This window comes from Petromyzon marinus, unplaced genomic scaffold (assembly GCF_048934315.1).
Source record: "Petromyzon marinus isolate PM22_M1 ecotype Great Lakes invasive population unplaced genomic scaffold, UKy_Petmar_22M1.pri1.0 PM_G_Scaffold_33, whole genome shotgun sequence".
Lineage (NCBI taxonomy): Eukaryota > Metazoa > Chordata > Hyperoartia > Petromyzontiformes > Petromyzontidae > Petromyzon > Petromyzon marinus.
In genome coordinates, this window is record NW_027422906.1 from 2,453,909 (window position 1) to 2,476,291 (window position 22,383).

A 22,383-nucleotide genomic window follows, 5' to 3' on the forward strand; every position below is an offset into this window, starting at 1 on the left:
ACATGCCATTGACTTTTCCAAGACGGAGGTTCTTTGTAAGCCATCTGGCTTCCATGAGAGATTCGTTCATGAGGCTATCCACATATACAAGCACAGAGACAATTTCAACCGAGAAGATGGATTCTATCTTAGCAATCATTGGAAAGATTTGATAAATCATTTCAGTTCTTGATTGATTGTTCACGCTTACAGTGGCTTTCAGACAGCATACATAAAAACAAATTTCGTCTCACCCCTCCTCTTTTCAAAAAATAGATGGACTAGTCCTGGCAAACTGCCAATCGTTGCGCGTGACGCAAACGTTATTTTTTTATATAAATAAATAAATAAATATGCCGCTTTAAAAATAAATGTATGCAAACCGACACACCTGATGATGACCGTTTGAGTTATGGTCGAAACGTCGTGAGAATTTTTTATTGTTTTATATATATTTTGTTATTTTGTTGTTTCTCTTCAACATGACTTTACCGAAAAAACTAAGAATATGAATTACTGCAGTCACGAAAGCTTTAAATCAAAATTTATACCTTCATGTTATCAATAAACTCTATATTCTCCAATCAGCTAAGCTACCAACAATAAGTCGTTATATATCACAATGCTATATGGCGAAAAAATGGGTGGATTCTTACCCTCAAATTTCAGCACCACGGATAGCTACGGGCCCCGTTCAGACGGACGAGTTCGTCCATGGTCGGAACAGAGGAGGGGGAGAGAGACAGCTGCGAGGCCCTAGTATGCTCCATGTTGTAAAACTATACCATTAACCGTGGTGTGAGAGGTATTAAGAGGCAATGCTGGCGAAAGAGCTGCGGTCTGAAGGTCATCGTAAAAATACAATTAATTAAGAACAGAAATGATTTAAAACATCTTTCCAGTGGTTACTAAGCCTGAATCCATCTTCTCGGTTGAAATTGTCTCTGTGCTTGTATATGTGAATGGCCTCATGAACGAATCTCTCATGGTAGCCGGTTGGTTTGCAAGGAACCTCCGTCTTGGAGAAGTCAATGTCATGTGAGCCCACTGAATTATAACAGTGATCTGCCACGGCAGAGAAGTTCGTCCTACCGTGTTTCAAGTCTGCTTTGTGTTCGCGGATGCGGTCCGAGATATGTCTTTTGGTTTCTCCAATGTAGCTACTACCACAGAGGCACTTTAGTTTGTAAACGCCCGGGTACTGTATGTCTGGAACAGCATCTTTTACAGATGGAACTAAATCACGGATTTTATGTACTGTGTTGAATCGGACCTGGATCTTGTGTTTGTTCAGGATTTTGGAGATCTTTTTAGTGACCCCTGCAATGTAGGGTAAGGTGATGGTTTTGAGTGGCTCCACAAGAGGATCCTTCTTCATGACTGGAGTGATGGCTTTGCGGATTGTGTAGTCGGAGTAGCCATTAGCCCTGAGAGCCTGGTGTACGTGCTTGAGTTCACTGGTAATGTGTTCCTGGTCGGAAATGCATTGGGCTCTATGGTATAGAGTCTTGATGAGGGAGTTCTTCTGGGATGGATGGTGGTGGGAATCCGGTTTCAAGTAAGCATCTGTATGGGTAGCTTTCCTGTAGACAGAGTGGCTCATTGAACCATCATGTCTTCTTTTAATTAAGACATCCGTTAAAGCCGTCGCGAGTTTATTGCGACGGGTTCAGCGCCCACGCCCCCATCCCTCGACATATGGGCCGGCCTCATTAACATAATTTATTCAGTTACAGAGCCGCTCGTGGGAGAGAAGTGACGTCATACTACTTCCTGCTGTCGCTAGGTAACAGGAAGCTGCCGTGTGTGCGCTTGCACTGAAATCCGAGGTGAGAAATTCTCATCGTTGTGGTGGTGGTGGTGGTGGTCGTGGTGGTTGTTGTTGTTGTTTACCAAGGTAGAGCCTCGCTCTCTCTCATAGGGATGTCAGTTGAGTAGCAGCGAGCATGGGAATCGATGTCCAGGTTGGAACTTTACAACGCGGGGCCTAGCCACGCGGGGCCTTGCCTCCTGCCCTTGCCTGATTGCATTCACTTTAATTATCTCGCTTAAGTTCAATTTGTCTTCACCCGGCTCGCCACTTTGTAACTTTGTTTTATTGTAAATATTCACGCAGTTTTTATTTTCTTTTGTTAGCAGGCCAAGCCCGCTTGAGCTGCTATACCGCTCTTGTTATCAGAAGCGACCTGCCCACAACAACACAAGGTGAGGCTTTGTCAACGTGTGTGAATGTTTTGACTTAAAACTTTGATGACTGTAGGAATTAATATTCATGGTTCTTTTGGTAAAGTCACGTAGATAGAAAATAAGATAAAAATAACAATAAAATAAATGAATAATTCCAAATAAAGCAAAACAACTCACGTCGTTTTGATCGCAACACAAGTGGTGTTTATTTAATGTAATTGTATTATCAGTTATTGTTATTTTCTATCTACGTAACTTTACCGAAATCAACAAGAATACGTGTGTCAATGTCTATCGGTCAAAGACACTAAACGGAGTGACGCGCAAAATCCAAATATACAGCAGGCGTCAGGGTCGGAATCGAACCCACAACTTCCTGTATACCAGGTGAGGTAGTTAACATCTCACCACGGAGAGAGACACGCAAACTCCAGTTAGCCTCGGTTGTGTTCGTTGATCCTCAATTAATTACTTGGTGTAGTGAGGAAGCATTAATACCGAGCAAATGAAGGTGGCCAGGCGTGATTCTAGACACGCCACCGCCTGTTTACCCAGTGACAGTGTACAGTTTGTGTTTGCAGTAACGTCTATTAACTCTGTTGAACACGGAGGTTATAGCGTAACAGTAGTTTATTTTTGTTTTCCTCTGGAACTCTTTATAAGAATGGAAACAGGAGGTGAACACAGCACACACATTCAGCTGAAGTCAGAACTGTTCATCCCCAGCATTCAAGGACATCTGAGCCTGGATTCACACCTCTGCAAATAGTATTGTTTTCAACACCCTTTGCTATGTCAGCTGAATTTGGCTCTCATAAATATTCCTTTTGTAGACAGACAGCCGAAATTGTGTGCTCGGAGTTTTGGGTGAACATTAATTTTGAAGATACGAGGACTTCCAGGCATGTTTATGACCATTTGCCCTCTCATTGTGTGCCATAACAGCCCTGTGATGAATTTGGGAAACGTTTTTACTACATCATGAATATATGAATAAGTATAGACATGTAAGTCACATGTGACTATATATGCATTCCTCTGTGCCTCGATACTGTCGTGTAGATGGTGTGGATATTATTTTTTTCTGTCTGCAGCTGACGCTTCCTCTGACGCTTCCTCCGCAGAATTGGTCTGATGGAGCAAATGCACTCAGCGCAGCTCGGTAGGACAAGTCAACAATGCGACCAGCATGCATACAGCACGGATCGGACTGGAAATTTGACACGGCACCAGAGAACTCGCACAGGAGAGAAACCCTTCAAGTGCACTGTGTGTGACAAGGCATTTTCAGATTCATCGACTCTTAAAAAACACCAGAGAACACACACGGGAGAGAAACCCTTCAAGTGCAGTATGTGTGTGAAGACATTTTCAGATTCATTTGCTCTTAAAACACACCAGAGAACACACACGGGAGAGAAACCCTTCATGTGCAGTGTGTGTGGGAAGGCATTTCCAGATTTATCTATTCTTAAAACACACCAGAGAACACACATGGGAGAGAAACCCTTCAAGTGCAGTGTGTGTGGGAAGGCATTTTCACGGTCATCTGCTCTTAAAACACACCAGAGAACACACACGGGAGAGAAATCCTTCTTGTGCAGTGTGTGTGGGAAGACATTTTCTGATTCATCTGCTCTTAAAAAACACCAGAGAACACACACGGGAGAGAAACCCTTCAGGTGCAGTGTGTGTGGGAAGACATTTTCAGATTCATCTACTCTTAAAAAACACCACAGAACACACATGGGAGAGAAACCCTTCAAGTGCAGTGTATGTGGGAAGGCATTTTCAGATTCATTTGCTCTTAAAACACACCAGAGAACACACACGGGAGAGAAACCCTTCAAGTGCAGTGTGTGTGGGAAGGCATTTTCACAGTCATCTGGTCTTAAATCACACCAGAGAACACACACGGGAGAGAAACCCTTCATGTGCAGTGTGTGTGGGAAGGCATTTTCACAGTCATCTGCTCTTAAAACACACCAGAGTACACACGGGAGAGAAACCCTTCAAGTGCAGTGTGTGCGGGAAGGTATTTGCACATTCATCAAATCTTCAAGTACACCAGAGAACACAGAAGCATCAGAAGATCCACAAGGAGTGGAGTCTGAAATCAGCTTGTGAAAGTCAAAGTGCCGCAATGTGCCCACCCCTCATGAAACACGAACCGGAAGAAAATCCCAGCTTGGACACTTTTAAAGGTATCGAGGTGAAATGTGAAGAGGTGATGGTGAAATCTGAAGAAGTGATGGTGAAGAGCAAAGAAGTGAAGGTAAAATGTGAAGATGAAGATTCAACTCCAAAATGGGACCTTCACATCGATGGAGGCAACGTAAAGCAGGAGGAGAATTCTGACTGTGAGGCAGAGCGAGGCAACTCCCAGCAGTTTGTGGAAGTGGAGGTGTGGGTGGACTTCCTCCGAGACAATACAAAGTCAAGTGGAGACCCGGTAGATGTGTAAGCTTGACATGATGTCGCTCCAATACATGCACCTTTGTCACAGGCCTTTAATGACAAGAACGTGAAGTTGGACACTCAGCTCCTAGGTTCAACCTGCAGAGTAAGAGCGGCCAGTCTTTGTGGACCTGTCTGTTGGGTAGATCTTTAACCAGGAGCGAGAGACAATAAGCCCCCAAGCATTCACTATGTTATTATTGCATTTACACGGTGCTTGCTTTATCGCCTCGGCAACTCGGAGTTTTGTGTCGTACCTCGTCTGAAACACTCGAAGAGCATCCCCAAGTAGCAGCTGCCCCTGTGTGGCACAAGGTGGTGGCCCTGCACCGTCCTGCATGTGGACAAGAGCCTGTCAGTAGGGGGCGATGATTGATGCGTCATCTCAGTTGTGTAGTTTGTAGGTAATCTTGATTCGAAGCTTTCGTGACCGCAGGATTCCACACTCTTGAGTTCTTTCGGTAAAGTCACCTCGTGGGTAGAAACATAACAGGTCACGGCGTTGAGATCACAACACAAGCAATCGTCATCAGGTGGGACAACCACAGCAAGAGAAACTGCTGAAGTAGTAGGCGCCTACTCCAGCAGATTCCTCTTATTGCAGCTGTGCTTGTCCCACCTGATGACGATTGCTTGTGTTGCCATCGAAACTCCGTGATCTATTATTTGTAGCGTAATGTTTAGAATTTGCTCAATGATTTAGAATGAATAGTTCATAATAAAGGTTTTTGGGTTAGATCGCGTTATTTATAAATGTGTCGTAACCCTCCACCACCCGACACGGCCAATCAGCAAAAAAAGTCACGTTGACAAAAGACAAATAATTCACTACTTTAGCCCACCGGTGTGTTGAAGAGTGAATCCACAACATTTACAGTTTGAGTAGTACTGTGACGTTTCGCTGGTAAATACATCCAGCATCATCGGGCAATTCGCCAGAATGGTAAAGCCCTCGCTTGCTCCCGGTTTTATATAGAGCAGCAGGGTGACGTCATCACTTAACTCATATCAGGTGCAGTGATTAGAGGCGGAGGGGGGTATTGTAATTATATAATCGATTAGTAATCAGTCATTGGTAATGATTAGTAATAAGTGGTAGATTAGTAATTAGTTGTAATGTGTGTTAGTGATTATATGCTATGTTAGTAATCCGTTAATTAGTTTGTGTTTCCCCTATAAGGAATTGTAATGTGCATTCATGTTCTTAGCTTCCTCGGCAAAGTGACGCTGAAGGGAAACAACAAAACAACAAACATAGATATTCTATTATTTTATTGCTTCCCCCCCAACGTGACTCCACCGAAAGAGCCAAGAACATGAATCACTGCAGTCACGAAAGCTTTAAATCAAAATGTAATGTGTATTATTTAATAATACGCTTCCAGGCCGCACTAAGCCTGTAGCTGTCAGAGTGATTAAAGTTATTCTTATTCCTCTCAATTTCAATGGATTCTCTAATTAGTCTTTGCCAGTAATAATTAGTTTTACACAACACTGCAACATTGTCAAAATCAATTAAGTGTCCTTGTTTACAAGCATGTTCTGCCACTGCCGACAGTTGTGTTTGAGATAATTTATATCTCTCTGATGTTTTTTTAGTCTTACACTGATGTTACGTCCCGTCTGTCCAATATAGCATCTGCCACATAAACAATTAATCCGATATACACCTTCTGTTGATAATTTAGGTAATGCGTCTTTAGTGCAAGATACTAGTTTTTGAATTTTGTGTACTGTACCAAATCTTACTGTAATGTTTTGCTTTTGCAAAACACGGGCTAATCTGTCAGTTACTCCTGAGATATATGGAATTTTTATTGTTTTAACAATCTGATCGCTTTCAGCAGTATTGCTTTGCGACCGTGATTTGGCATTCAGTGCTCTGTTAATTTGAGCATTATTGTAGCCATTCTGTCGTAGTGCGTCTTTAACGTGTTTGATCTCTCTCACTAGACTCTCACCATCTGACACTGTTTTAGCCCGATGTATGAGCATCTTGATAAGAGAGGATTTCTGAGCTGGATGATGATGCGAATCTGCATTCAGATAGGCATCAGTGTGCGTTTGCTTTCTGTAAACGCTGTGTGTTATTTTACCGTTTAGGCCATGTCCAAGCAAAATATCTAGGAATGGGAGTGTGTTATTCACCTCCATTTCCATGGTGAACTGGATGGCCGGGGTTTGTGCATTGAGATGATTTAGAAAATCATTAAGCGTATCTTTACCATGTGGCCAGACAACCAAAGTGTCATCCACATATCTAAACCAAAAAGATGGTTTTAACGTGAATTATTTGTCTTTTGTCAACGTGACACTTTTTTTTGCTGATTGGCCGTGTCGGGTGGTGAAGGGTTACGACACATTTATAAATAACGCGATCTAACCCAAAAACCTTTATTATGAGTTTATATAGGTAGCTCTGCTTAAACGCGTCTCTCTCTCTCCATCCATCTCTGTCTCCACTCTCTCCCTCTCCCTCTCTTCCTATCCCCTGTAGGTTCGGGCCCGAGCGAGTTCCTGCCGGGGATTTGGCTCTTCAGGAGTTGATTCCCCCTGTGGCTTTGTCGGCACGAGGCGACCGCGCGAAGCGTCAAGGGCTCCACCGGGCCCCAAGCTGCCGCCCCAGCACCACCGTAGCAGCCAAACCACCGGTGCTCGGCATGGCCTGTATGAAGGTCTTGCTGGACCGCATGTTGCGCACGGGGTACAGCGTCGTCCAGGAGAACGGACAGAGGAAGTTCGGACCGCCGCCCGACTGGCAGGGGCCCCCTCCCGCCCGTGGCTGCGAGGTGTTTCTGGGGAGGATCCCGCGCGACCTCTACGAGGACGAGCTGGTGCCCGTGCTGGAGACGGTGGGGAAGCTCTACCAGCTCCGCCTCGTGACGGGGCACGGCGGAGAGACCCGCGGCTACGCGTTCGCTACCTACGCGACGCTCGCCCAAGCCACGGATGCCGTCAAGAAACTCGACAAATTAGCGATCCGTCCCGGACGCCGCATTGCAGTCTGCATCAGCGTGGACAATCGCCGCCTCTTCATTGGGGGGCTGCCAAAGAACAAGAAGCGAGCGGAGGTGATGATGGCGATGAGCGGTGCCACGGAGGGCGTGGTGGACGTCAAGATGAGCGTCTGTCGCCGAATCAACTTCCAGCTATGGGGCCGGACCATCAAGGTGGACTGGGCCATCCCGGAGTGGGACACGGTGGCTGCGGCTGCGACAACGGAACACGAGGAGGAGAAGGAGGCGGCGGTGCCAGACCTGCCGGAGCCGGAGTGCACGGGCACCGGCAAAGCCGCACACAGCCTGTTTGAGGGCTGGGGGGCACGGACGCGGCTGTGGTGGGTACCTCTCCACCTGCGGCCCATGCCCATTGCTCTCGAGGCGCTGCCGGAGGCGGCCATGCTGTCGTGGGAGGTGCGGCTGTGGATGCTGTGCCGGACCGCCGGTATCAGCTACCCAATCTTCGAGCTGCACGCTTACTCGGAGCCCGGGATACCCGTAGGCCTCCTCTATAAGGTCTCGGTTCCCGGGATGGGAGAAGGCGCCGGCATCTTCCCTGCATTTCTGAGCTCCAGCGAGGAGGGAGCACGGGAGGTGGCGTGTCAGCTCGCCTACAACATCCTCAGCGATGCGAATCCTCTGAGAATGTGCCCAGCCTCTGCCGCGACACCGCCTCCCAGCCGCCTTTTCCAGGACCTCTCGGCGTAACCCGGCTCCTTCCCCATGACCCGGCAGGTGGTCGCCATGTACTGTACCTGCCCAAAAGCGACATGTACCCGTAGCGCATGTGTCCATTGCAGCGGCGTTCGTCAGACCACTGACGATGTTCTACCCACGAGCCCTCACTTAGCGTTCACTCTGAACCTCACGTCCATTGCGGCGTTCAAACAGCAAATTGTCCGGCCACTCACTCTCCACGTTCACGTTACCGCACGCTCTCCACTCAGCCATCCGCCCCCTTTCCTTTTTCCCTCGTGGGGGGGGGGGGACCACCCCTGACTTCACGTCGCGCCTCTCTCATTTGACTCATCGCTCCGCACGTGTCCTCGTTCGCTCCTTCTCACCAGACCACGCGCCGCTACCTCGCTCGCTACGCACGTCTCACGAAATGACTTTCCACGTTAACGTCTCGTCACTGTGCCGGCTCTTCTTGGCCGCGATTCCGGCTGGCGGCGTGACGGCGACGGAGAGAGATGTCGGCGAACGGCGACACGCCAGGACCCGGGACCCCACGCATGAGCCCCGAGCTCCGGGTCTGCTCCCCCATATATACCCCTAGGCGTGACCTTCCAGCAGGTTACACGAGAGGGCGCGGCCGAAGGCGTGGCTAGGCCCCGCCTCCGGCCACGCCCTCTCGTGGAACCTTCCAGCAGGTTACACAAGAGGGCGTGGCCAGAGGCATGGCTAGGCCCCGCCTCCAGCCATGCCCTCTCGTGGAACCTTGGAGCAGGTGACCGGAGTAACTCGGCTAGCCCCACCTGTTGCCTTTGCCCCAGATGCGCCTCCTTCCCTGATTGGTTCTTACCTCTGTGGCTGTACCCGTGAAGCCCTTGCCAGGCCAGCGGGTGTCACCCTGTCATGTCAGCAGGTGTCACCCTGTGATGTCAGCAGGTGTCACCCTGTGATGTCAGCAGGTGTCACCCTGTCATGTCAGCAGGTGTCACCCTGTCATGTCAGCGGGTGTCACCCTGTGATGTCACCAGGTGTCACCCTGTCATGTCAGCAGGTGTCACCCTGTCATGTCAGCAGGTGTCACCCTGTCATGTCAGCAGGTGTCACCCTGTGATGTCACCAGGTGTCACCCTGTGATGTCAGCAGGTGTCACCCTGTCATGTCAGCAGGTGTCACCCTGTCATGTCAACAGGTGTCACCCTGTGATGTCAGCAGGTGTCACCCTGTGATGTCAGCAGGTGTCACCCTGTCAGCAGGTGGCACCCTGTGATGTCAGCAGGTGTCACCCTGTGATGTCAGCAGGTGTCACCCTGTCATTACACTTTAATGTAAATCGACAACAGAATCCTTGAAGAAAAAAAAAACTCATTCAGGTTTTTTGACATGTCGACGCCATTTCGTTTTTGAAAATGCACGGGAGAAAAATATATTTTGTTCACATCGCATTCTGATGTCAGAACATTTGATTGTTTATCAAATTGAAAAACCCTTGAACAACTTTGCTGCACACGGAGATGTTCGTGCACCGCCTCGTTTCCACGGCCTCTATCCCGGTGCCATTTGTATTTCAGTTCTGTTCCTTCGCCTGAAGAAGGCTACTTGTGTTGTGGCCGAAAACGTCGTGATTTTTGTTGTTTTATTTTTTACCTACGTGGTGACTTTACCGAATAGAACCAAAGAGTACACATACAGCTGTTAAGAGTTTGATGTTTTATTGATTTTCAGTTTAGGTGTTTTTTCCGGTAATGTTTCTGTTAATGTTTCAGTGGAAATAAAGTCCTGAAAAGTCTCTCTCCACTCTCTCTCTCTCCACTCTCTCTCCACTCTCTCTCCACTCTCTCTCCACTCTCTCTCCACTCTCTCTCTCCACTCTCTCTCTCCACTCTCTCTCTCTCTCCACTCTCTCTCCACTCTCTCTCTCCACTCTCTCTCTCCACTCTCTCTCTCTCTCCACTCTCTCTCTCTCCACTCTCTCTCTCCACTCTCTCTCTCCCCACTCTCTTTCTCCACTCTCTCTCCACTCTCTCTCTCCACTCTCTCTCTCCACTGTCTCTCTCCACTCTCTCTCTCCACTCTCTCTCTCCACTCTCTCTCTCTCTCCACTCTCTCTCTCTCCACTCTCTCTCTCTCCACTCTCTCTCTCCCCACTCTCTTTCTCCACTCTCTCTCCACTCTCTCTCTCCACTCTCTCTCTCCACTGTCTCTCTCCACTCTCTCTCTCCACTCTCTCTCTCTCCACTCTCTCCACTCTCTCTCTCCACTCTCTCGGCCGAGCCTCTGCCACTTGTGGTTCTGAGTGTCGCACGCTTCGGATCCTTCTTGCCCTCCTCTGCGGTTGTGTGTGTGACCGACGACGTGTGTGGAGAGCTGAAGGGTAGCGGTTAGCGCTACGCTGCACCACGATCCTGGCGACCCAAGTTCGATTCCCACTCACATCCAACACCGGTGACGATTCTCTGAACCGGTCCAGGGCCTCCCCTAGGTCGACTCCGCCTCAAATGAATACCTGGTGCGGCATGTAAACATCGCCACTAGGGAGACAAAGGCCGCCGGGCGTGGTGCTGGCTACCCACCCCCTCGTGTACCATGCCGGCCTTATAGGAGCTCGTTAACAGCACTTGCCCCTACAGTCTGTTAAGGCTACACGGGGGATCTTTGTCTGTGTGCGGCACGGTGAGTGTGTGCAGCGAGGTTCTCTGCTGGGCGTATCAGAAGGCAACAAAAATAAGGACAACTTGGCAGTCACACAGACACAGACACACACGTGCGCAGAGACAGACACACACATGCAGAGACACAGACATACACACGCAGAGACAGACACACACACAGAGACACATAGACACACACTCGCAGAGACAGACACACACGCAGAGACACATAGACATACACACGCAGAGACAGACACACATACGCAGAGACAGACACACGCAGACACACACGCAGAGACGCAGACACCCGCAGACACATAAACACACACGCAGACACATAGACACACACACGCAGACACATAGACACACACAGAGACACATAGACACACACGTAGAGACATAGACACACACGCAACCACATAGACACACACGCAGAGACAGACACACAGACACACACAGAGACACATAGACACACACGTAGAGACAGACACACATAGACACGCACGCAGAGACACAAAAACACGCAGAGGCACATAGACACACACGCACACACCGATACAGACACACACACAGATACATGCAGAGACACAGACACACACCGATACAGACACACACACACAGTCACACACAACAACAACTGCCATTCGCCACTAAGTGGCGGTGACGTCACCATGACCCTTGTGCCAGGCCATGTGCACCTTGAGGCCAAGTGAAGTGTCGAACGCCCGCGGGCAGGAGGTCACGGGGCAGACCCAGGTACCACGGGTCGACTGACTGAGATGACTGGCTGGTGCACCACCTGTGCCCCCTACTGTGCTAACTTGCTGTGCTTTAGCCACCCGGCGCTCCGCTCGAGACAGACACACACAGACACACAATCACGCAGAGACACATAGACACACACGCACACACCAATAGACACACAGACCCACGCAGAGACACAGACACATACCGATACAGACACACACCGAAACAGACACAGACAGACACATAGACACACGCAGAGACACAGACACACACAGACACACGCAGAGACAGACACACACCGATACAGACAGACACACACACAGAGACAGGCGTGTGTGTGTTGGGATGAGTAAAACAAAACCCATAAAAAGCGTTGTTGTTGTGAGGGAGTTTTTGGTGTTTTCACTTTGGGAGCTCATTGATGAGAGATGTAAACATCTCCAATAAATACATGTCAGTGGGTTCATAATGGCCGTGTCAGAGACACTGACACCCTGGGTTCAAGCCCTGGGTCTGGGTGTCTCTCTCTCTCTCAGTGGGTTCATAATGGCCGTGTCAGAGACACTGACACCCTGGGTTCAAGCCCTGGGTCTGGGTGTCTCTCTCTCAGTGGGTTCAAAATGGCCGTGTCAGAGACACTGACAACCTGGGTTCAAGCCCTGGGTCTGGGTGTCTCTCTCTCAGTGAGTTCATAATGGCCGTGTTAGAGACACTGAGACCCTGGGTTCAAGCCTTGGGTCTGGGTGTCTCTCTCTCTCAGTGGGTTCATAATGGCCGTATCAGAGACACTGAGACCCTGGCACCCTGGGTTCAAGCCCTGGGTCTGGGTGTCTCTCTCTCTCAGTGGATTCATAATGGCCGTGTCAGAGACACTGGGACCCTGGGTTCAAGCCCTGGGTGTCTCTCTCTCTCAGTGGGTTCATAATGGCCGTGTCAGAGACACTGAGACCCTGGGTTCAAGCCCTGGGTCTGGGTGTCTCTCTCTCTCAGTGGGTTCATAATGGCCGTGTCAGAGACACTGAGACCCTGGGTTCAAGCCCTGGGTCTGGGTGTCTCTCTCAGTGGGTTCATAATGGCCGTGTCAGAGACACTGACACCCTGGGTTCAAGCCCTGGGTCTGGGTGTCTCACAGTGGGTTAATAATGGACGTGTCAGAGACACTGACACCCTGGGTTCAAGCCCTGGGTCTGGGTGTCTCTCTCTCTCAGTGGGTTCATAATGGCCGTGTCAGAGACACTGACACCCTGGGTTCAAGCCCTAGGTCTGGGTGTCTCTCTCTCAGGGGGTTCACAGTGGCCGTGTCAGAGACACTGAGACCCTGGATTCAAGCCCTGGGTCTGGGTGTCTCTCTCTCAGGGGGTTCACAGTGGCCGTGTCAGAGACACTGAGACCCTGGGTTCAAGCCCTGGGTCTGGGTGTCTCTCTCAGTGGGTTCATAATGCCCGTGTCAGAGACACTGACACCCTAGGTTCAAGTCCTGGGTCTGGGTGTCTCTCTCTCTCTCAGTGGGTTCATAATGGCCGTGTCAGAGACATGTGGGGGCTACCGTCCCCCGCCATCACTGAATTGTCGGGGCCGGTGCCCACCGACTCCCCCGTTCCACTCACACCGCTACCCCCCGGCTGCTCTGTCAGGTCCAGACTAACGACCCCTAACCTCTCGCCCCCCTGTACCTCTGCCTGGGATGTCGACCGCGTTTGCGTAGTTTAATTAGCGGCTCGTACGCTTCGTGCTTGCGATGCGCTACACTGTGCAACGGCGGGGTGGGGCTGTAAGTGCGCTCGCCAGTAAATCTCCGTACCGCCCGTAAACAAACAGGCGCGGCGCGTGTTTCCCTCCCACCCGCGCTCCACGTGTGCCGACAATAACAACCACGCCCCTACCCTCCGCCCGTAAACAAACCAATCGCACGCGAGGGGGTTGGAGCTGGGGGACGGGCGGGCGGGGTTTCTGCCGTGCGTGCGCCGCTGATTGGGGACGCTCGCTTGGCTCTGAGTTAAAGGTCCCGCTCAAACAGTCGCGCGAATACACGCGCGCTCGGCGCTTTAATTAGCTACCTCGCGATCAGACATTTGTGCGGGTGCGTGACCGCGGCCCAGCCACCCAGGTACGCGATCGCTAAGCACTATTGTGAGCAATCGTGCGGGCACGTAAGCACCCCATGCTTCGTCTCGAGGTGCACAGCCGCGCATACACGTAGACACCCAGCGCACACTGCCCTCCACTTCACACTGCCAAAAGACCACGCAACACAGTTTTATCCCCCCACTAGCGAATTTTATTTACCTGTGATGGTATGGTCAGTGGACGCTAATCTATCCCTCGGAGGTCTTCGAGTCGATTTCCCCTACCGATCGCCCCGCTCTCTATCCTGGATTTAAAACGCCTAAACTTACTCCTCTCTCGCTCGTACTTACTTCTCCCCGATGTACTGACCGCTGTAAGGGAATGAGGCGGCGAGCCTGCTGATGCTGGAGTACGTCTCACGGACGTCTCGGATGGCTGACTCTCCTGCTCCCGGGACCGCGATGATCTTGAACAAGAAGAACCCCCCTGCTACCCCAACCCCCCTCCTTTTATCCTACCTACAACAAAGGAATTTTTTGCTCTTTCCGACCCTTGGCCTCCCGTCCAATCAGGGGCTCGGATTCTCCCGCCCTTTCGATGCCCGGATCCCAGCTCAGGTGACGTCGCCGCAGTGATCTCACCGACGTCCGCTCTCTGTTCTCCCGCTACCAGTCCACTGACCCGTGCGTGTGTGTGTGAGGCTCCACTCGCGGTGGTTCGATGGCCCTTGCCGCGACCATGCAACTTTAATATCAGGTCGCGGCGCCGCAGTGCATGTCAGCTACAGGGGGAAGATCGCCCAATTTCCCGCCCGCAGGAAACCATGAAGTTCGATCCCACTAGGGACTTCTGGACAAAAACCTATCAGCCGGGTGACCTCCCTTCCTGGCTCTACGTGGGGCGTGTGTACGTTCGTGTGGGGGGGGGGGTGGTGAGGGTGCGCAGCAGGGCCGCTCTGCCGACCTCGGCAGAGCGGCCCTGCTGCAGCGGCCTCACGACTGTGCAGGGGCCAAAACGCGGACGTCTGAGAAGGCACCGGCTCCGGGAGAGTGGCGGGAAATCCGCGGCATAGGTGATGGCGCCGCGGCAGTGGGCGCGGTTCCGCTGGAGCGGCTCCGCTGCGGCGGCACCACAAAGTGTCGATCCACACACACCCACAGACACCCACACACACACATACACCTACCCACACACCCACACACACACACCCACACACACACCCACACAGACAGACACACCCACCCACACACCCACACACAGAGAAAAAGACAAAGATCCCCCATATAGCCTTAACAGACTGTAGGGGCAAGTGCTGCTAGCGAGTAGCACCTGTAAAGGCTGGAACAGTACACGAGGGGGTGGGTGTCCAGCACCACGCCCGACCACCTTTGTCTCCCCCGTGGCGATGTTTACACACCGCACCAGTTACTCATTTGAGGCTGAGTCGACCTAGGGGAGGCCCGGGACCGGTTCAGATAATCGTCACTGGTGTTGGCCGTGAGCGGGATTCGAACTCGGGTCGCCGGGTTCGTAGCGCAGCGTAGCGCTAACCACTACACCACCGCTCCCTACTTTGACACACACACACACAGATAGACACACATGGACACACACAGACACGGACACACACACAGACACACACACAGACACACACACGGACACACAGACACACACACAGACACACACACAGACACACACACGGACACACACACAGACACACACACAGACACACACACACAGATAGACACACACGGACACACACACACACACAGACACACACACAGACACACACACGGATACACACACATGGATACACACACACAGACACACACAGAGACACACACACAGACACAAACACAGACACACACACGGACACAATGTATAAACCTCCACCCACTCGTGCGAGTGATGAATATAATAGTTAAGTGCCAATATGGCCTTGTAAACACGCGTCCACGTCACGTGCTCTCGCAATTAACTCATTAACCCGATTGGCAATCATTGACATCCACGCGCGTGGCTTCCCAGCGTCACGTGGCCGTCAAGGCATCGGCCAATCAATTATGCAAATTAGTGTCGCAATCCCACTGATTGATGAATCAAGGCGGGCAGGCTGAAGGAGGAGTGAGCCTAGTGAATAGTGAATTGTTCACTCGGTGCGTGTGTGGAGCGGTGGCTACCACCGGCGCTGTGGAGGGCTTGTTAATGATCGTTCACTGGACTCGACATTGGTGGTGGTGGTGATCTTGTAAGGAGTTGGGGCACAAAGTGAAGCTTCACCTGGCCAGGAGCACGGTCTGTTGTCTCGAGTTTACGACGTTTGTTATTCGAGCTACAAATAGCCGAGTGGGGGGTGGGGTGTGGACGCGTGGCAGACCCCCAACTCTGTGCGTTCTCTACCGTAGTCTCCAGATTCATAGACGCACTTTCTGGAGAATGTGACCATTCTTAATTTCAACAACAACAGCAACAACAAACACCGCGTTAAGCAGTAGTGGTAGTAATAATACTGTAGCTCTTGGGTTACGTTATGCATTTCGTACAATGCCGAGCCGTTAGGATGTTTTGCGATGACCATAATATTAATGACTTAAAACTGTCATGACTGCAAGAATCACTTTTATGTTTCCTGCCTCAGCAGCTCTCCCGCTATATGATATTGTTATTATTTTTATATTTTTTTTCTATCTACGTGGCTTTACCGAAAGACCCAAAGAATATAATAATCATGTTTGTCAATCATCATCATCATCATCAGCTGCGATAGCATTAAGTGGCATCATCAGTTGAATCATCATCATCAGCAGCATCATCATCACTGCCCTTGTCGCTATCTGACAGCATCATCATCACTGCCCTTGTCGCTATCTGACAGCAGCATCATCACTGCCCTTGTCGCTATCTGACAGCATCATCATCACTGCCCTTGTCGCTATCTGACAGCAGCATCATCACTGCCCTTGTCGCTATCTGACAGCATCATCATCACTGCCCTTGTCGCTATCTGACAGCATCATCATCACTGCCCTTGTCGCTATCTGACAGCATCATCATCACTGCCCTTGTCGCTATCTGACAGCATCATCATCGGCAACAGAGGCAGCAGCAGCAGCAGCGTCATGACCGCCATGCAGTGCAGCGCTGCCAGCGAGACTCTTCCCAACTCGAACTCCTTAGCAGGAGGAGGAGGAGAGGCCGCAGCCGCAAGCACCACGTGGCCACTCGCAGGCGCTGCGTCACGTGGTGTCGGCACCGGGCTAGTCTCACTATCGCAGGGTTACCTGCACGTACCTCCAGGTGTGTATCAGACAGGTGTGTCTGTGTATCAGCCAGGTGTGTCTGTGTACCAGCCAGGTGTGACTGAGTGACAGCCAGGTGTGCCTGTGTACCAGCCAGGTGTGTCTGTGTATCAGCCAGGTGTGTCTGTGTACCAGCCAGGTGTGGGTGAGTGCCAGCCAGGTGTGTCTGTGTACCAGCCAGGTGTGTCTGTGTACCAGCCAGGTGTGTCTGTGTACCAGCCAGGTGTGGGTGAGTACCAGCCAGGTGTGTCTGTGTATCGGCCAGGCGTGGCTGAGTGCCAGCCAGGTGTGTCTGTGTACCAGCCAGGTGTGTCTGTGTACCAGCCAGGTGTGGGTGAATACCAGCCAGGTGTGTCTGTGTATCAGCCAGGTGTGTCTGTGTACCAGCCAGGTGTGTCTGTGTACCAGCCAGGTGTGTCTGTGTACCAGCCAGGTGTGGGTGAATACCAGCCAGGTGTGTCTGTGTATCAGCCAGGTGTGTCTGTGTACCAGCCAGGTGTGTCTGTGTACCAGCCAGGTGTGTCTGTGTACCAGCCAGGTGTGGGTGAATACCAGCCAGGTGTGTCTGTGTATCAGCCAGGTGTGTCTGTGTACCAGCCAGGTGTGTCTGTGTACCAGCCAGGTGTGTCTGTGTATCGGCCAGGTGTGGCTGAGTGCCAGCCAGGTGTGTCTGTGTATCAGCCAGGTGTGTCTGTGTACCAGCCAGGTGTGTCTGTGTACCAGCCAGGTGTGTCTGTGTACCAGCCAGGTGTGTCTGTGTATCAGCCAGGTGTGTCTGTGTACCAGTCAGGTGTGTCTGTGTACCAGCCAGGTGTGTCTGTGTACCAGCCAGGTGTGTCTGTGTACCAGCCAGGTGTGTCTGTGTATCAGCCAGGCGTGGCTGAGTGCCAGCCAGGCTCTCAGAAGGGCCACGCTCGTTGGGGGTTCGCGACGGGCGTGCGGCCGGTGTCGACGCCGGCGTGGGCGGCGGGCGAGCGGCGGGCGCCCCGCCCGAAGCCGGAGTCGCGTTCGCCCGGTTGGCAAGCCGGGCGGGCGGGCGGCGAGCTCGCGGGTCGCGGTGCGGGCGACGGCGAAGACGCCGCCGGGACTCGTGCGGGCGCGAGGAGCGGAGGTGACGCAGAGGCGCGGTCTGGCGCGCCCTGGTTGGACGCCAATCCGCGGGGCGCTTCTCACGCAAGTGTCAGCAGCCCAGGTGCGAGTCGCCGCACGGGTGCGCTGCGGGTAGACCCGAGTCCTCCAGGTGAGACTCGGTCCGGTGAGCCCCACCCAGGAGCTGCGAGTTGTGCAGGTGTGCCGCAGGTAGGGCGGCTTATTCCACGTGCCGGCGGAGGTGATGGCAGTGGTGGTATTGATTACGGTGGCAGTGGTGGTTATGACATTGGTGGTGATGGTAGTGGTGGTATTGATGATGGTGGTGGTGGTAGTGGTGGTGTTGGTAGTGCTGGTTGTAATATTGATGGTGGCAATGGTAGTGGTATTGACGGTGGTGTTGGTAGTGATAGTGCTGGTTGTAATATTGATGGTGGCAATGGTGGTGATGATAGTGGTGGTATTGACGGTGGTGTTGGTAGTGGTAGTGCTGGTTGTAATATTGATGGTGGCAATGGTGGTGATGGTAGTAGTGGTAGTGACGGTGGTGCTGGTAGTGGTAGTGCTGGTTGTAATATTGACGGTGGCGATGGTGGTGATGGTAGTAGTGGTAGTGACGGTGGTGTTGGTAGTGGTAGTGCTGGTTGTAATATTGATGGTGGCAATGGTGACGATGGTAGTAGTGGTATTGACGGTGGTGTTGGTAGTGATAGTGCTGGTTGTAATATTGATGGTGGCGATGGTGGCGATGGTAGTAGCGGTAGTGACGGTGGTGGTGGTGGTGGTAGCAGTGGGGTGTTGTGGCATGGCGTGAAAGCCCTTGGCGCTGCTGCTGCTGCCGCTGTGAGCCAGGCAGGCACCAGGCGCGCCCCGCCGGCACCCCCGGCCGGGGTGATCTGCTGCGTGGCGGCGCGCAACGCCTCGCACGGCCGTGCCATCCCACAACGCTCACAGGTAACGGAGCTCCCTCGCCACCCCCCCTCCCTCCCCCCCCCCGCGATGTCGCGAACGTCAACACACATTGCACAGTAGGTCCTCATTAAGACCGCACATTTATTTCACCGATCTGTAGTGCAAACGAATGAATGCACGTGTGTGTGTGTATGCATCTTCATTCGCGTGCGCCTATCTCCGACATTTCAGGAGATTAATTCCCGCCGCCTTTCCAGTCCTGCCAGGGTCGATAAAATAACGACCACTTTGTTAGGGGGGGGGGGGGGGAGTTGAAAGGGATCGCCCCCGCCAGAGGAATATGGAATTTCCACCATCGGCTCAGGGCTGTGAAACCGGACATGAGCACCGCCGCTCACCTGAGCGGCAAATCACTTTGACCTCGAGTTGACCTTCAGCAGAAACAAAATCACGTGACGTGCCTTGTGAACGCCTCTGATGCACCACAGTGCCTTGTGAACGTCTCTGATGCACCACAGTGCCTTGTGAACGCCTCTGATGTACCACAGTGCCTTGTGAACGCCTCTGATGCACCACAGTGCCTTGTGAACGCCTCTGATGCACCACGTGCCTTGTGAACGCCTCTGATGCACCACAGTGCCTTGTGAACGCCTCTGATGCACCACAGTGCCTTGTGAACGCGTCTGATGCACCACGTGCCTTGTGAACGCCTCTGATGCACCACAGTGCCTTGTGAACGCCTCTGATGCACCACAGTGCCTTGTGAACGCGTCTGATGCACCACAGTGCCTTGTGAACGCCTCTGATGCACGTGACGTGCCTTGTGAACGCCTCTGATGCACCACAGTGCCTTGTGAACGCCTCTGATGCACCACGGTGCCTTGTGAACGTCTCTGCTGCACGTGACGTGCCTTGTGAACGCCTCTGATGCACCACAGTGCCTTGTGAACGCCTCTGATGCACCACAGTGCCTTGTGAACGCCTCTGATGCACCACAGAGCCTTGTGAACGCCTCTGATGCACCACAGAGCCTTGTGAACGCCTCTGATGCACCACAGTGCCTTGTGAACGCCTCTGATGCACCACAGTGCCTTGTGAACGCCTCTGATGCACCACAGTGCCTTGTGAACGCCTCTGATGCACCACAGTGCCTTGTGAACGCCTCTGATGCACGTGACGTGCCTTGTGAACGTCTCTGATGCACCACAGAGCCCCGTCGCCCCCTGCGCCACGGAGCGGCTGCACGCCGGCTCCCGGGGGTCACGTGACCCGTGGGGCCACGTGACCCCTCTGGAACCCGTGGCCTCCGCGGACCCGTCGAGACTCCGGCAGTGGCCTCCGGGACCCGCGGGGCCTTCGGAGCCGGGCCGACCCCCGGGGCACCCCTGGCCTGGCCAGCCGGTGAGGGGCGGTGTTGGCTGTGCTGTGTTCGCTGTGTTGTGTTGTGTTCGCTGTGTTGTGTTCACTGTGTTGTGTTGGCTGTGTTGTGTTCGCTGTGCTGTGTTGGCTGTGTTGTGTTCACTGTGTTGTGTTGGCTGTGTTGTGTTGGCTGTGTTGTGTTGGCTGTGTTGTGTTCGCTGTGTTGTGTTCGCTGTGTTCGCTGTGTTGGCAGTGTTGTGTTCGCTGTGTTGTGTTCGCTGTGTTGGCTGTATTCGCTGTGTTGTGTTGGCTGTGTTGTGTTCGCTGTGCTGTGTTCGCTGTGTTGTGTTGGCTGTGCTGTGTTGGCTGTGTTGTGTTCGCTGTGTTCGCTGTGTTGTGTTGGCTGTGTTGTGTTCGCTGTGTTCGCTGTGTTGTGTTGGCTGTGTTGTGTTGGCTGTGTTGTGTTCGCTGTGTTGTGTTCGCTGTGTTGTGTTGGCTGTGTTGTGTTCGCTGTGCTGTGTTCACTGTGTTGTGTTGGCTGTGTTGTGTTCGCTGTGTTGTGTTCGCTGTGCTGTGTTCGCTGTGTTGTGTTGGCTGTGCTGTGTTCGCTGTGCTGTGTTGGCTGTGTTGTGTTCGCTGTGTTGTGTTGGCTGTGTTGTGTTCGCTGTGTTGTGTTGGCTGTGTTGTGTTCGCTGTGTTCGCTGTGCTGTGTTGGCTGTGTTGTGTTGGCTATGCTGTGTTTGCTATGTTGTGTTCGCTGTGCTGTGTTCGCTGTGCTGTGTTGGCTGTGTTGTGTTCACTGTGTTGTGTTGTGTTGGCTGTGCTGTGTTCGCTGTTCGCTGTTTGCTGTTTGCCACGAGGGCAACCGCGGTGTGTCAGTGACGTGTGGCCGTCTCTGTGGCGGTCTCTGTGGCGGTCTCTGTGGTGCGGCAGTCGAAGCCCAACGGGGCAGGTCGCGTGCGGCGGGCCGAGGCGTGGGAGTGGCCGCCGCCTCTCCCCGAGTCGTCTTGGCCAGCGTGGAAGAGCAGGCCGACACATTTACCCCCCCCCCCCCCCCCATCGTGAGGGGGTCGCTCGCCCTGTGCTTCTCCTTCCGCAGCGCCGTTCGTCGGGCCCCCGGGCCGGCCCGGTGGCCTGGTGCCCCCCCGGTGCCGCCCCCCCTGTTGTTCCGCACCCCGGCACCGGAGCTCTTCTCTGCCGTGCAGCGTGGCGAGCTGCGAGACGACTCCCAGCCAAGTCTCGTCGATATCGTCCTCCTGCAGCACCACCACCAGCAGCAGCAGCAGCAGGTCCACCACCAGCAGCAGCAGGTCCACCACCAGCAGCAGCAGCAGGTCCACCACTACCAGCAGCAGCAGGTCCACTACCACCACCAGCAGCAGCAGCAACAGCAGGTCCACTACCAGCAGCAGCAGGTCCTCCTCCAGCAGCAGGTCCACCACCACCACCAGCAGGTCCACCACCACCACCAGCAGCAGGTCCACCACCAGCAGTAGGTCCACCACCACCACCAGCAGCAGGTCCACCACCACCACCAGCAGCAGGTCCGCTACCACCACCAGCAGCAGCAGGTCCACCACCACGACCACCAGCAGCAGGTCCTCCTCCAGCAGCAGGTCCACCACCACCACCAGCAGCAGCCACAGCAGCAGCGGATGCTGCAAGCGGGGTCGTCCTGCGTGGTTCTCAAGGGGTCTCAGATTCCAGCTGGGCTCTGCAGGACTCTCACGGGTCCCTCCGTCAACTTCACCACCTCCACCACCTCCACCACCGTCTGCTCCACCACCTCCACCGCCGTCTGCTCCACCACCTCCACCGCCGTCTGCTCCAGCACCTCCACCGCCGTCTGCTCCAGCACCTCCACCGCCGTCTGCTCCACCACCTCCACCGCCGTCTGCTCCAGCACCTCCACCGCCATCTGCTCCAGCACCTCCACCGCCGTCTGCTCCACCACCTCCACCGCCG

At 53.0% G+C, this 22,383-nt stretch overlaps 1 protein-coding gene and 1 pseudogene across 1 annotated transcript; both read left to right on the plus strand.

The window, feature by feature from the left end:
• LOC142915635 (uncharacterized) overlaps positions 1-22,383 on the plus strand; it is a 139,867-nt pseudogene that overhangs the window by 7,629 nt on the left and 109,855 nt on the right.
• LOC142915659 (uncharacterized) lies at positions 4,299-9,207 on the plus strand. The gene is made up of 2 exons (XM_076061393.1): positions 4,299-4,729; positions 7,121-9,207. Exon 2 carries the CDS (start codon positions 7,284-7,286, stop codon positions 8,328-8,330), a length of 1,047 nt encoding a protein of 348 aa, XP_075917508.1. The 5' UTR covers positions 4,299-4,729; positions 7,121-7,283; the 3' UTR covers positions 8,331-9,207.

Excerpts from the sequence above, each read along its gene's own strand:
- LOC142915659 (XM_076061393.1), top strand. The coding sequence starts at position 7,284 with ATGGCCTGTATGAAGGTCTTGCTGGACCGCATGTTGCGCACGGGGTAC.